The sequence below is a fragment of the Panicum virgatum genome, chromosome 2K (assembly GCF_016808335.1).
Source record: "Panicum virgatum strain AP13 chromosome 2K, P.virgatum_v5, whole genome shotgun sequence".
Classification (NCBI taxonomy): domain Eukaryota; kingdom Viridiplantae; phylum Streptophyta; class Magnoliopsida; order Poales; family Poaceae; genus Panicum; species Panicum virgatum.
The window spans coordinates 41,616,685-41,629,736 of record NC_053137.1 but is presented as its reverse complement, the minus strand read 5'-3'; the positions used below and the strand labels follow the sequence as shown (position 1 = coordinate 41,629,736).

The 13,052-nt window shown below is 46.1% G+C and overlaps 1 protein-coding gene across 1 annotated transcript; it reads right to left on the bottom strand.

Moving 5' to 3' along the window:
* Window positions 1–7,341: 7,341 nt before the first annotated feature.
* Window positions 7,342–12,452, bottom strand: LOC120677559 (CRM-domain containing factor CFM3, chloroplastic/mitochondrial-like). Its single transcript, XM_039958716.1, has 9 exons — window positions 11,183–12,452; window positions 10,618–11,089; window positions 10,394–10,524; window positions 9,356–9,706; window positions 9,047–9,203; window positions 8,652–8,944; window positions 8,498–8,557; window positions 8,276–8,365; window positions 7,342–8,049 (listed from the first exon to the last, which is right to left on the bottom strand). Exons 1-9 carry the CDS (start codon window positions 12,401–12,403, stop codon window positions 7,966–7,968), a joined length of 2,859 nt encoding a protein of 952 aa, XP_039814650.1. The 5' UTR covers window positions 12,404–12,452; the 3' UTR covers window positions 7,342–7,965.
* Between the last annotated feature and the right edge of the window lie 600 nt (window positions 12,453–13,052).

The window sequence follows — 13,052 nt, the reverse complement described above, 5'->3', positions numbered from 1 at the left end:
CATCCTCGACGGAGCAGTAGCGGTCGCCGGGGCTCCGCACTTCGCGTTCGCTCGACCTTGCCCCCAGCGCGGACCTCCGCATCAGCGGGAGGGCCGAGGGGGAGGTCGACGAGCTTTGCCGAGGTGCCGCATCCAGATCCACGAGCGCTGGGCTGCCACGGCCGTAGCCATTGTGGCGTCCGTCGCAACTGCCCCGGCCATCCAGCGCCGTCGCACAAGCGAGGCCGAGCTCTCCGACCTGGCATCCGCTACGAGCGGCGCCCGCGGCCTCCTTCTTGGTTGCGTTGCGGAAGAAGGCGTTGAAGGAGCAGGCCACGGCGAGGTCCCCGGACAGCTTCAGCTTGCTGATGGATGAGACGACGGGCGGGTCCGCCCGCTCCTTGTCACAGTCACCTCGCCACGGACGCCGGCGCCGGCCACCGAGCTCATCCCGTCGGCGGCGACGGACCACGCGGGAGGTCATTTTCTCCTCTCTATTTCTTCCTTCTTTCATTCCTCTTTCTTGCCCCAACATTCATGCGCATTGCCAGTACTATTTCCTCTGCTACTTGCTCTCCCTCTGCTCCTCTCCTTCCTGCAGTGAAGACCGCAAACCTCTGTATCGAATGGACCCTGCAACCTCAACCTCATTCAACACGAGCTCTTCCAGGTACACATCTGTAGCGCCTATTCTTTTGCCCTCTCCACTTTTAATTTTGTTTAATCATAGAAGATGTGTTTCATCTCAACATAACAGCGCTCCCAGTAGAGTTGGTATTCCCCTCCACCCTTCGTTTTTGTTATTCTCTTTCTTGAATCTATCTGTAGATACTGTTCTGTAGTAGGTGTTCTGGCCAACTCAAACATCTGAACTCTATCATAGCACACACTGATTGTGATAAATAACATGTACTGGCATCAAGCGAAAAATACTTCTCTCACGATTGCATGGTTCTCAATCTCACTGAATCTTTTTTCGGGGATGCTTTTCTCGGTGGGGATTGCCTGAGTCTAAGCTGCAAGTGTTGAAATTTGACAGGAATCCGCTTAAAAGGTAAGAATCACTCCGTTCGGCAGGCTGGAGCTGGAGCTGGTGGCTGGAGTGGTGTGAGAGGAAAATACTGTTGGTCTGGCTGGAGCTGGAGCTGGTGGCTGGAGCTGGAGCTGGTGGCTGGAGTGGTGTGAGAGGAAAATATTGTTGGGCTGGAGCTGGAGCTGGCTGCCGAACAGAGTGAATGTAGCTTCGATCTGTGATTTGATAGTACATATGCTGAATAAAGAAATCTGGCATGTTGTGGTGCCAAAATTACAGGAACACACGTAATATCCATACAATGTAGTGGCACTACGTGATAAATCCTTTGAACAAAAAATGTGTATTTGATGAAAGAATTCAAAGGGATAGATACAGTTGACAGATCGTGATGACATTGAAACAAAGCTTATGGATAACACAACATAAGCATTGTACATGACCATATCTTTCTGCCTCACCCAGGCCTATATAAGCATTGTTCTGATGTATTATGGCATATATAATATTTCCCTGGAAAGTTCAGGTACACCAAATAAGTTTCTTATATTTCTACCTCTCTTTCCAAACAATATTTGACTATTTTGGTTCAAGTTTGTTTTACCCAAATAAGTTTCCTACTTTATGGGGCTAGACGTCCTTTATCCACATTGTTATCCAGTGTTGTTCGCTACCTTCTTGGGTCCAAGTAATAGGATGTTTTGTGTGCATGCATGTGTGCCTTGAGTTTGAGTATTCTGCACGGGTTAACAGGAATATATATAAAGACAGCACTTAGCATTTTTCGATTGATTTGCCCTTGTATTCACCTGTCAAATTTTACCGTGCTATTGACGCATTCCTATAGCCATTTTTACTCTTCATGAGCATGTCATTGTCATAATGTCATTCTCTTGGTCACAATGGCTCGATTTTGCTAGCTACAGCATAAGACGGCATTGATACTTAAAATTATAACCTCATACTCTCTCTCTCTCTCTTATTTTGTATCGATGCTATTCTGGACGAACATGATTCGAATGGTGAGGTATTGCTCTTTCCTTTGTGGGTCCAAGCTGCTGTCCCTAATTAAGTCCAAGCAAGATTTAAGTCCATAGTACCAATTTCATATTGACATTTCATATTTCTCCATTATTGTGCGTAATGTATATTCTCAACAATCATCATTTAATTTTTATAGTCTATCGTATGGGATAAACAGGTGTACCGTGACACAATCAAGACCATAATTCCAATTATATTCCAATTAACGAAATTGAATAGAAATTAAAACGGGTGAAGATAAACACCTAAGAAAAAAGGGAACCGAATCAGGAATCACTGATGGCACCTGCCGACGAGGCGAGCGGCGAGCCGGCGATAGGCCGACAGCTCCGCGGCCGGCAGTGCCTGATGCTGCGCAGGCGGCCGCGGGCGGTGGCTGCCGGCCTAGTGTTAGGACCCCATGTCTGGGCCGGCTGCTTCATGGGCTGTGGGCTGTGAAGGGTGAAGGATTCGCCGAGGACTATAAAGGAAATAGAGACGGCTCAGGAGAGGATATCAATTATCAAAAAGAAAATATGTTCATCTTCCTCCTCAAGTCTCTTCCTCCTCTACTGTTCTTCATCTAGATTATCTGCTAGTCTCTGATGTATCTCTCATCCTCCGATACCTTGCTTTGCTACCCTATCCTGAGCTCTATTTCTCTCAAATTTGTATTCCGAACTTAGCTGCTTCTATATCAGTGTCATTTCTGTTGGAGTAAGAAAGGGGGTTGCTAACAATTGGTATTCAGAGCTGTTCAATCCGTGGGGCTTTCACAAATGAGATGGATTGTAAGATCCGTGGTAGCAGTTGGAGCAACATGCAATTGAATTTGGGCAGGTGCAACACCCACGAGGAGGATGCCTACGAGGTGTTCGATCAAATGCTAACAAGCGAGTCTGACGACCGGAGGCGACCAAACCGCATCCTCGAGGTTACCATCCACAAGGTTTGCTACCCCATCACCGAATCTCTTCTTCGTCAAGTTTTTGGTCCATTTGGTGTTGGTGGAGGACGTCTATCTGTACAAGGGATGGGACTGGGTGGAGGCTCGAGTGATATTCCAATCAAGGCAGCAAGCTTGTGATGCTTTTGGTGACTTGCATGGTCGGAATATTTATGACCGGTGCTGTCAGATGGAGATCAAGTGGGGGCTCGCCCAGGAACATGATGTTTCCATGTCCACCAACTGTTCGTCTAAGAGTTTCAGAACTGAAATTGGTGTGCCCGGTCAGCCTGCAGTTTCCATGGTCACAGGAGATAGCAACATAGCAACAAGTTCGTGGCCAGAGTGCTTGCCTTCTACAACTCCTGCATTGTCCACTCTCGAGGACCTTAGTTCTGATAAGCTAATTATGGCGGCTTTTGCAACTGAAGAACACACACAGGCTATTGGTATTGTAGCAACATGTGTCGACATCGATGATGCTGTCCAACCTGCCGCTATCCTAGATGTCATGGACCATGATGTCACTGATGAGCTCCAGGCGTTTCCTGCATTGACCATGACCAAGGAGTGTGTTCCAGTCATCGTACTTCCTGTTGCGGCTGCACCTGCCATTGACACTGATTCTAGCAACACCAACATAGAAGTGCCAGCCAATTGCTCGATGAGGTTCCCTGACTCATACATCAGCATAATTATGCCTGTGGATGGTCCAGGTGTAGTAGGATCACAACCTGACATACCCACCTTGAGGTGCTTGCCTCCAAGTACATCATTGTTGCTGCAGGGAAATCAGGGTGGACACCACATATCCAATGAAATGCTACTATTGATGCAGGGGGTTGAGCAGCAACCATGGCCACCACCTACACTGTCGGTTTTTTATAGCGTTGGTGTTAAATTCAGGCCAACACCTTAGCCATCTTTTGGTTGTCATATAGCTGTTGTGCACTTAGACAACATATGGTTCAAAGAGCAAATGCAAGATAGGAATACCAGACTGTCAACTGGAGTTGTGACATGGCATCAGTGGCTGATCCAATTAGTCATCCCCTGGTCTGCTTGTGCTCTGTTATGTTGGATTGGTGAAGTGACAGTTTCCATACATCAGCAGCTAGCGTTGAAGTGCTACACAAGTGCAGCCAAATTAGTAATGTTCAGTGATGGGTATTGGCTGCTATTTACTTGCCATCATGAGCTAGTCCAGTGGAAGCTCTCCTGGGTGTCTACGAGTAGTTGTTTTGCCAGCAGCTTCAAAATGTGGCACAATGCTATGGTTGATGTGATATGGTCGCTGGAGACTATAAAGCTGAGGTTCTGTGATCTTTTGTACAACAATTTCCAGATCAGTCAGTTAGTTGCTCAGTGGATTTGTAGGCATTTACCAAATGTGAATCCATGGATTTTCTCACTTTCAAGTATGCTACCTGCTAGAAGAATCACGCTACCAGTTGTTGTGCATTGGTGCCTGCATATTCTATTTGGATGCATGAAAAGGATGATAGTTCAATTGACCAGCTGGCCACAGGTTGTGATATGTGTGGTATCTTGGCTTGATACATATGATAGCTGCTTGTTTTATAATTGCAGAGGCTGTGAGTTAATCCAAGATCTACCAAATACAGTGGGTGGCAAACGTGAGCTTCGTCAGTTACCTTGTTTGGTGGGCGCAATTCACATTAGTAGTTCTGACAGTGACAGGTTTACTAGATCTCATATTGTGTTTTGCATTCTTACATGGGACCCTGGCAATTTCTTTCCTTGGGGGCAAAGCGATTTTCATGGAGGGGGGAACACCAAGCAATTACAAGGATCATATCATTGCAATTTTGGTTTATATCTGGAAAGTACGATGAACACAACTGATGACTTAAATTCATTGGGCCAGTCAGAGAAGCATTGGCAGCTTAACAGTAGTTGTTGCTGGAAGGATGGATGCTGCAAACCTCTCCTATATCAAGTATTAGGTCAGATCAGGAAAGATTTGAGTCATCGACAAGGCACTGATCCAATATGGATTAAGCACTTGGTTGGCATACCCAGTTTGTTCACACAACAAAATGCTACTACTACAGGCATAGTCATGGCATTGCTTTTAGTGCCACTGATCCTCAAGATTTTGATGGAGTCATGGGATTCGGGAGGTCAAAATATTTTTTTTTGAACTTAAATGGAGGTCAAAATCTACATCAGTTTTTCATCATATCGGCTTGGGGGCAAGCCGAAGCTGAAGGAGGGAGGAATGTTAGGACCCCATGTCTGGGCCGGCTGCTTCATGGGCCGTGGGCCGTGAAGGGTGAAAAATTCGCCGAGGACTATAAAGGAAATAGAGACTGCTCAGGAGAGGATATCAATTATCAGAAAGAAAATATGTTCATCTTCCTCCTCAAGTCTCTTACTCCTCTACTGTTCTTCGTCTAGATTATCTGCTAGTCTCTGATGTATCTCTCATCCTCCGATCCCTTGCTTTGCTATCCTATCCCGAGCTCTATTTCTCTCAAATTTGTATTCCGAACTTAACTGCTTCTATATCAGTGTCATTTCTGTTGGAGTAAGAAAGGGGTTGCTAACACCTACGCGGCAACAGGGCTTGCCGTGCGCCCGTGCCCGTGCGAGTGCGGCCGTGCGCTGCTGGCTGCTCGGCTGCTGCACGCCTGCACCCTTCCCGCCTTGCGCAGTCGCGCTTGCGGGCAGGAGCCGCGCCGGGCGGAGGTTCCTCCAGCTCGCGAAGGGCACGCCACAAAAGCAGTGATGTGCTTATGATAACTTGAACAAGCAGACATGCAAGTGAGACCCGAGTTTTCTTAAATTTTCAGAAAACAGAACGCACTGAACAATGCATTTCTTGATCCAACATGTATCCCGGAAATCCGGAATGGACTTCTTATATGTCCTGCTCAAATGGATCGCGTCGTCCTGCCGCCTGCGATCTGCGCTTCGTTCGATCTGCCGCCTCCGCACGCGGCCACACCTCCCACGTCCCAGGCCCTCGAGACACCGCCTTCCCCGCAGCCGCACGCACGCGAACTCGCCCTTCCCTGCGATCGCTGGCGGCTGGCGGCTGGTGCCGCCGCCGCCCACGGTGATCTCCTGGGTTGTTCTCGCCAACGTCGCGCGCCCAATCCGCTCGAACGCGACCCCCCCCCCCCCCCCCCCCCCCGACCCCTCGCGCAGCCCAACGGCCGGCGCTGTCCCCCTCGCCCCAATCCACTCCGTCCACCGCCCTCCCCTCTTCTCCGACTCCTCCGCCGCGCCCCCGGGCCGTGAATATGAAGCAAATTATTTATGCTCTCATTTGATATTATATTATGTAATGCAAAAAACACACTTATCTCTTTCCCCCCTTTTTTAAATAAGAGCCACACTTATCTTATTGACTTGTTACTGGAATTCTCATGGTTCTCGAAATGTTAATGTTCCACGTAGACTTCTTTTGCACTGCAAGGAATATTTCGAAATCCCTGCTGAAATTTTTTACAGAAAAGACAATGCTATTCCATACGCCTTAACTGCGTTTTCTTGCTATGTGTTAAACCACTCTTATCGTAAAGGCTACCGGATGATGTATACGGCTGTACGCTTGAGAGACGATATTCATGTCATGCTTCTGGGTGATACATCCACATCAAAATCAAGCAAGAATCATTCAATGTAAATCCTTTTGAGTATTCAGTTTGAGGTCAAATGTAAATACTTTTTGGCATTCAGTTTGAGATCAAATGGAAATCCTTTTGGGCATTCAGTTTGATATCAAATGCAAATCCTTTTGTGTATGCAGTTTGAGATAATTAATGTGCTTTCCTTTTCCAATTCCAACTTCAGTTTAATGTTATTATTATCTATCTCTAAAATTGTCAGATTTCTTTTGTCAGCCATCCAAATTCAAGACACCCCCCCCCCCCCCCCCCGACATCAGCCCTGTATATGTCCCCATCAAATGCCAGCCTAACCTCTGCAAGATTGCCGATAATTAGTACTCCAGGCTGTAGCCTCCACGACTTGATTGACAACATTGCTGACGCGGTGAGTCCATTTACTTCATTTTTGCCTTCTCCAGGTCACGCTTTCTCACAAAAAGATTAAAACCACACTGGTTCAAAGATATTCAATGGAATCATCGTCCGCATCCTCTTCTTCGTCGCTGCTGTAAGTTTGTAAATAGGCCTCCTCCCCTTCATCCTGGAATCAAAGCATCTCCTATCAACTTTCATTGGCAAGGAAAGTACGGCCTCGAAACTAGACGGGCTTGAAACGCCCAGGAGACTGCTGTGCTGCTGTGCCCGTCGATATCGCGCGCAATGGAACTGCTGTTCAGAGTTCAGACCAAATTCTTTTTTTTTTCAAAAACAGTACAAACATAGAAGCTCAAGTATACGCATTTACACTTACCCTTATAAATACAAATTATTCATCTAAAAAAAGATTACCATCAGATCAAGGCAATTGCTAAGCTACACTTTGTACCTTCGCAATATTTCTCTTCGTGAAATAAGTATATGAATTGCTGGCGATGCCTCAAGGCGCAGAACAGACTTAGACAACACTGAATGAATTACAGGAGGTACTAAGTAAGATACAGGCAAGAGGAAGGAAGATTTACAACTCCAATGCTTCCACAGCATAGATAGACAGCTTGGGCATATTTGATGGAGACCGTATCAAATTGTAGAATACCGGCAAGCAATAGACAGCACAACCTGGGGCAACTGTTTGCAAACAGTGCCAGAGTGAAGTTCCAGCCTCATTTGGTTCCACCAAAGCAAGGTTGCTGTCAGGACTTGAGTCACCATGTCTAGGTGTGTTATAAGATGGACCCTAGATTTCACCTCACATTTAGGACCCGATGCTTTACCTGCATTGAAGCATTGCAGCCATGCGCATGTATATCTTCCTTGAATTTTGCAGCCATGCACAGGTACATCTTCCTTGAGTTTTGCCTTCTCCCGGTCACGCTTTCTCACAAACAGATTAAAACCACACTGGTTCAAAGATATTCATTGGAATCATCATCCGCATCCTCTTCTTCGTCGCTGCTGTAAGTTTGTAAATAGGCCTCCTCCCCTTCATCCTGGAATCAAAGCATCTCCTATCAACTTTCATTGGCAAGTAAAAGACCTTGAGATAAATATCTCAAGGAACATCTTGATTAAAAATAAAGCTATAACAAAATATCTTGCTGGTGGAAAAAGCAATCTCCGAGCTCATGTAGGAGGTTGTTTCTACAATCTAAGTATTTTTTACTTGAAAGCTGCAATCTAAGTATTTGATGCTCTTGCCTCATATATTATCCATACCTCTACATCATCATCATCTGATGACAGATCATCCTCAACTGTTTGAAGTAGCTTTGAATCCTCTTTTTCCTTGGCCGCCTTCATCTGTACCTGATGATGGTAAACAAACAAAAGGTATTATCACAAGTGAGTTGAACAAGAGAGTATAAGAAAACTCAGAGCCAAGGAACCGAAGTTGCTCCAAAAAAAAAGAAAAAAGAGCCAAGGAACCGAATGCCCTACAAGTTGTGTATTCAATTTCCAGATCTTGTTTTGCAGACTTGAGATATGATGCTTTAACGCCTGAAAATTCAACCCATCCAGTGGATAAGAGGTAAATACAACTTACACATAAAGGAAAAACGGAAGAGCAGAGTTCACAGTGCAGTGAAGTTACCTCCCGCCTTTGGAGCTCTATAGAGCGCGCCAGTGCTTGTCTCCTTGTTAATAGATTCCTAGGCTTCATGATTTGGGGGCGCCTGTAGTTTTTACCCCGGTAGAAAATGATTGCATATCCTTTAGTTGTCTTGTCAAGTGAAATAAGAACACCTTCACTCTCAGCTTCTAGAGAGATTGCAATATGTTTCACTTGTGCGAAGCTCTTTCCCCTCACAATAATTTTAACCAATTCTCTATGCTTCCAATGCAAGTGCATGTTTTGCACAGTTCCATCAAAGACTTCTCGTCTGCCTGTGAAATTTTAGTAAATAGATGTGGATCATCAGATGTTCATCTCATGAATTCTAGTATAATGCATTACTGCAACTGTATAGTGAAAAGGATCGGCAATACCAAGCATCAAAAATGCCCTCATTTTGAGGCCGATTCTGCGAAATAGGAAACGCTCCTCATCTGTAACTGTTTCCAGATCAGTTGGAAGCTCTGCCGGAGAGAGAAATTCCTGAACTTTTGCTAAAGCCCTCTCTGCTTTTGCAACTTTTGTTTTTGCCTAAAAGTACAAAAGAATTAAATTAATATAAATATATAACTATTATGCACAATGGTCGCAATAACATCTTCTAAATAGAGAGTGTAATATATGAATCAATGAAAACTGAAATAAGGAAACTTTGTTCCAGGTAGAGATTTTGAAAAACATACTAAAATCAGTTTTCTCTTTAAGTTATTCAAAAGAGAGGTGTGCTTCATCAAAGCCAAACGCTTCATGTCCTCTTCCCTCTGCTTGTCATTAAGCGAGTCTCCCCATCGAGATTTTGCTTCTGTGGTTTCTGCAAGAGTGCCAGCAACTAGAGGGCCCTTCAATTCATTGGGGATGCTTGTAATTGAGGCTGATGCTTTAAGCCGAGCCAGCTCTTCCTCATCCTGTTGAATAATGGATTGTTCTTGCTTCTCCACCAAGACCTGCCTTACTTTAGGTGTTATGAAATCATTGCCCCTGTAGAAAATGATGTATTCCTTATTCCTCGACACGAGCACTCCTCCTGTCAATTTCTGCAAGTGTTTTATTACACAGACTCAAAAAACGCACGGGGTGCAATATGCAGCAAGAATTCAATGACCAAAATTTGGAAGTTGATATCAGCCATGTGTGGCAATCAATCAAAGTAGGTAATTAGATGATTCAGACAAACCAGAGGAGAAAATTTAGCATGGAACAGCAAAAAAAAATATATATACAGCAAAATATCAATTAATGGATGGTCTACAGTGCTCTGTGCAAAATTATGTCTCATTGCTTCCTCAGCTACCATACTTTCATGGCTAAGCATGAGACAAATCCTAGGATGCAATGGTCAGAGGTTGGATCATTACAAGATAGTAGAGCAAGAGCAGAATAGATGCATATAAACAAACTTATATGATTTTAAGCAGGTTATCCTCATATAGAGTTATCAGATTCAGAAGTTACTTAATCATATAATAAGCGTGCAGCTGAGCTAACAGATAACTGTGACATGCACTGAAATAATTTTTTTCTCGAACAACACAGGAGAACTGCACGTAATTTCATTAAGGTAGAAAAGAGTACATTGGTCTAGATAGACCACACCAGGCTCCTGAAAAAGCACCGCTCAGGCACTCACAAACATTTACATTTGCGCCAAGGAGACGACCAAACGACCCCAAGCTTTAAGCCAAGATAACTGTGACATGCACTGAAATTTTATACAGCTTTACCTTGATTTCTTCCGCCATTCTGTCATTGCATGTATTTGGGACCCCTCTCTTAATGGCAATCTTTGCAATAGCACTTTTCTCCCATAATTTAACCATAGCAGCAGCTAAGCCTTGGTGCTCTCTGTTTCTCCCTGTCCATCGACAAGTACATACAAAGGGTTCAAATTAATTGAAGATTGAGTAATATTTGGTAGAAGCAAGGAATTCAGATACAACTCCAATACCTAGAGCGAAATGAGGAGCAGTTTGCCTTGCAAGCCTCCGTAGAGCTGTCATTTCTTTATCTCTTAAAGTGCTCTTAATCTTGTAGGGAAGTAGTCTAAATGGTGGTTTGTAGCCAGGTACTACACCGGGAAGCAAGTCAGCATCAACAGGGATAGGGCTGCGACCAGACCAATCCTTGTACCGTGGTCCCAACTGATCCAAGAAGGCATCAATATCAAATGCCTGTGTGGCTTCTAGTTCTAGAGAGAAATCGCCTGTAGATGTTGATCGCTTCACACCATCTGCCCTTGACTTATGCGAGTTGTGACCTCCATGGATCGGTACAGCACTATTAGCATCAGCAACGTCCTTATCAGAATCAATTTCTGTAAATTTCGCATATGACTGCACACATTGAAGGTTGTAGTTCATTCCCCTATACAACACAACTGATCTCCCTGACCTCCAGATAACAATTCCTCCAGTCCTATCCTGATTGACAAAAGCAAGATCATAAATGCAAACCATTTTTTATTGGATTGAAAAAATTGCACATAAATATGAATGAACCATAAAATTAGGCACCTCTAGTAAATCATGAGTTCTCTTCATGTTCAGGCTCGGAGGGCCTTCAAACCTCATCTTAACCACCTCATCCACTCTCCATTTCCTGTGGATGTTCTCCACAATGTCCTGAGTAACCCCTCCTGGTCCAACCTTTATCCTCTCCTTCATCCTCAATGCCGCATCCCTGAGCCTCCGCAGCTCGTGCTCTGGGATAGTCCTCTCTGCCAGCTCAGTGTTGCTGCGCCTCCCCGCCTTGCCACCACCGAACGCCTCATCATCTTCCTCCTCCCTTTCCCATGGTAGGAGCACAGGGCCCAGCTTCTGGACAAATTCTTCCGCATTAGACTGTTCAATTGTGACATTTGGACTACTTTCCTCCATTGAACTCCTCAAGGTTTTAACAATGCTGTTTACGCTACCCGGCCTCATACTCCTATCAGACCCACCAACATTATAACCTCTGTCCACTACCAAATCCATCCCATAGGAAGAATTCGCAGTCGGTACGGCATAATCCTCATACCATTCCTCTTCTGAACTCCCGTTAAGGAGCTCATCACCAAGGTCCAGTTCCTCATCATCTCCTTCCACCGAGCCCAGTTCATCATCAGAAATGTCATCCATGCCCACCCCTTCCTCCCCTTCGGCCACCGAACTGGAAACCCACTGTTCATTGGTTGATTCTTCACCGTGCATCCACGGCGCGGAGACCGGCTTGTTCCCAAGCAGATAGCTCGGCCGGAAATGTGGTCCATCGTCCTTGTCCCGCGCCGCTTCCGCCCGGACCGCGGCGGTGTCGCCCGCCCCTTTCTCTTCTCGCTCGCTGTCATCGGCGGAGGAGCCGCCAGCTAAGTAGTCCACGATGGACCGCAACGTCGCGCTTGAGCCTCTTTCCCTGTCAGCCCGGAGCGGCGGCGGAGGCGGCGACTGCTGCTGAGGCTGCTCCCAGGGCACGGAGGCACGCGGGGAGGGCGCCCTGGCGGACCAGCGTCGGAGGGCCTGCTCCTCGAAGCTCGGCTTGTGGGGCCTCCTCTTCTTCTTACCCTTCCCTCCAACAGCGCCGTCCGACGCCGCCGGCGAGGTCGAGGGAGAAGACGCCCAGGCCGGAGGAGGGGAGGACACGCTTGCGGTGTCGGTGGTGATCCTGGTGCATCTTACGCGGGGCGGCCTAGCTGATCGGGGAGCGGAGGGGAAGGGGGGCTTGGGCGAGAGGGCGGGAGGTGGCAACAGCAGCGCCATGGCAGAGGAGAGGAGAGGAGAGGAGAGGAGAGCTTGCGAGGAAGGGAAGGCCGAACTGCCGAAGGGATAGGGAGGGCTTATCTGGCGGGCCTTGGGCTTTTTTGGGCCTTATTGTGGTCTTGGGCTAGCCGTCCCCGGTTAAACTGGGAAAACCCAAAGGAAACCCAAAAGGTCAGAATCAGTGATTTAGTGCAAGTCCTGAGTAAGGATACAATGCCCTTGCATTTTGCTGCATTTTAGCCTGCCAGTGCGCTCTGACACTTGAAATCAAACTTTTTTTCGCATATGTAATTAAGTGCCTGAACTGAATTTGTTCCACTGTTAGTCCACTGTTGCCTGCTGAATATTCAGAAAGAAATGCTCAACTTTGCCTGCCTTAGCGTTGTCCATTTGTTGCATGCATGCTGAAGGTAGTGTCGTGTGTTCAGCAGGTTCAAGTGAAGAAGTACTTCTGTATATTCAGTTGAAATTATTGTCAGGTAAACCGTTAGGACCAGCCTGCTGTATGATTGATTCGTGAAAAAAATACTATCCACATAACACTATCAGTGTTCCCTACAAATGGACAGGAGAAACCACGCTGCAGGACCACTAGAAACTTTCAGCTTGCCTAAGCTTCTTGATAATCATGCTGCAGGGCCACAGTAAG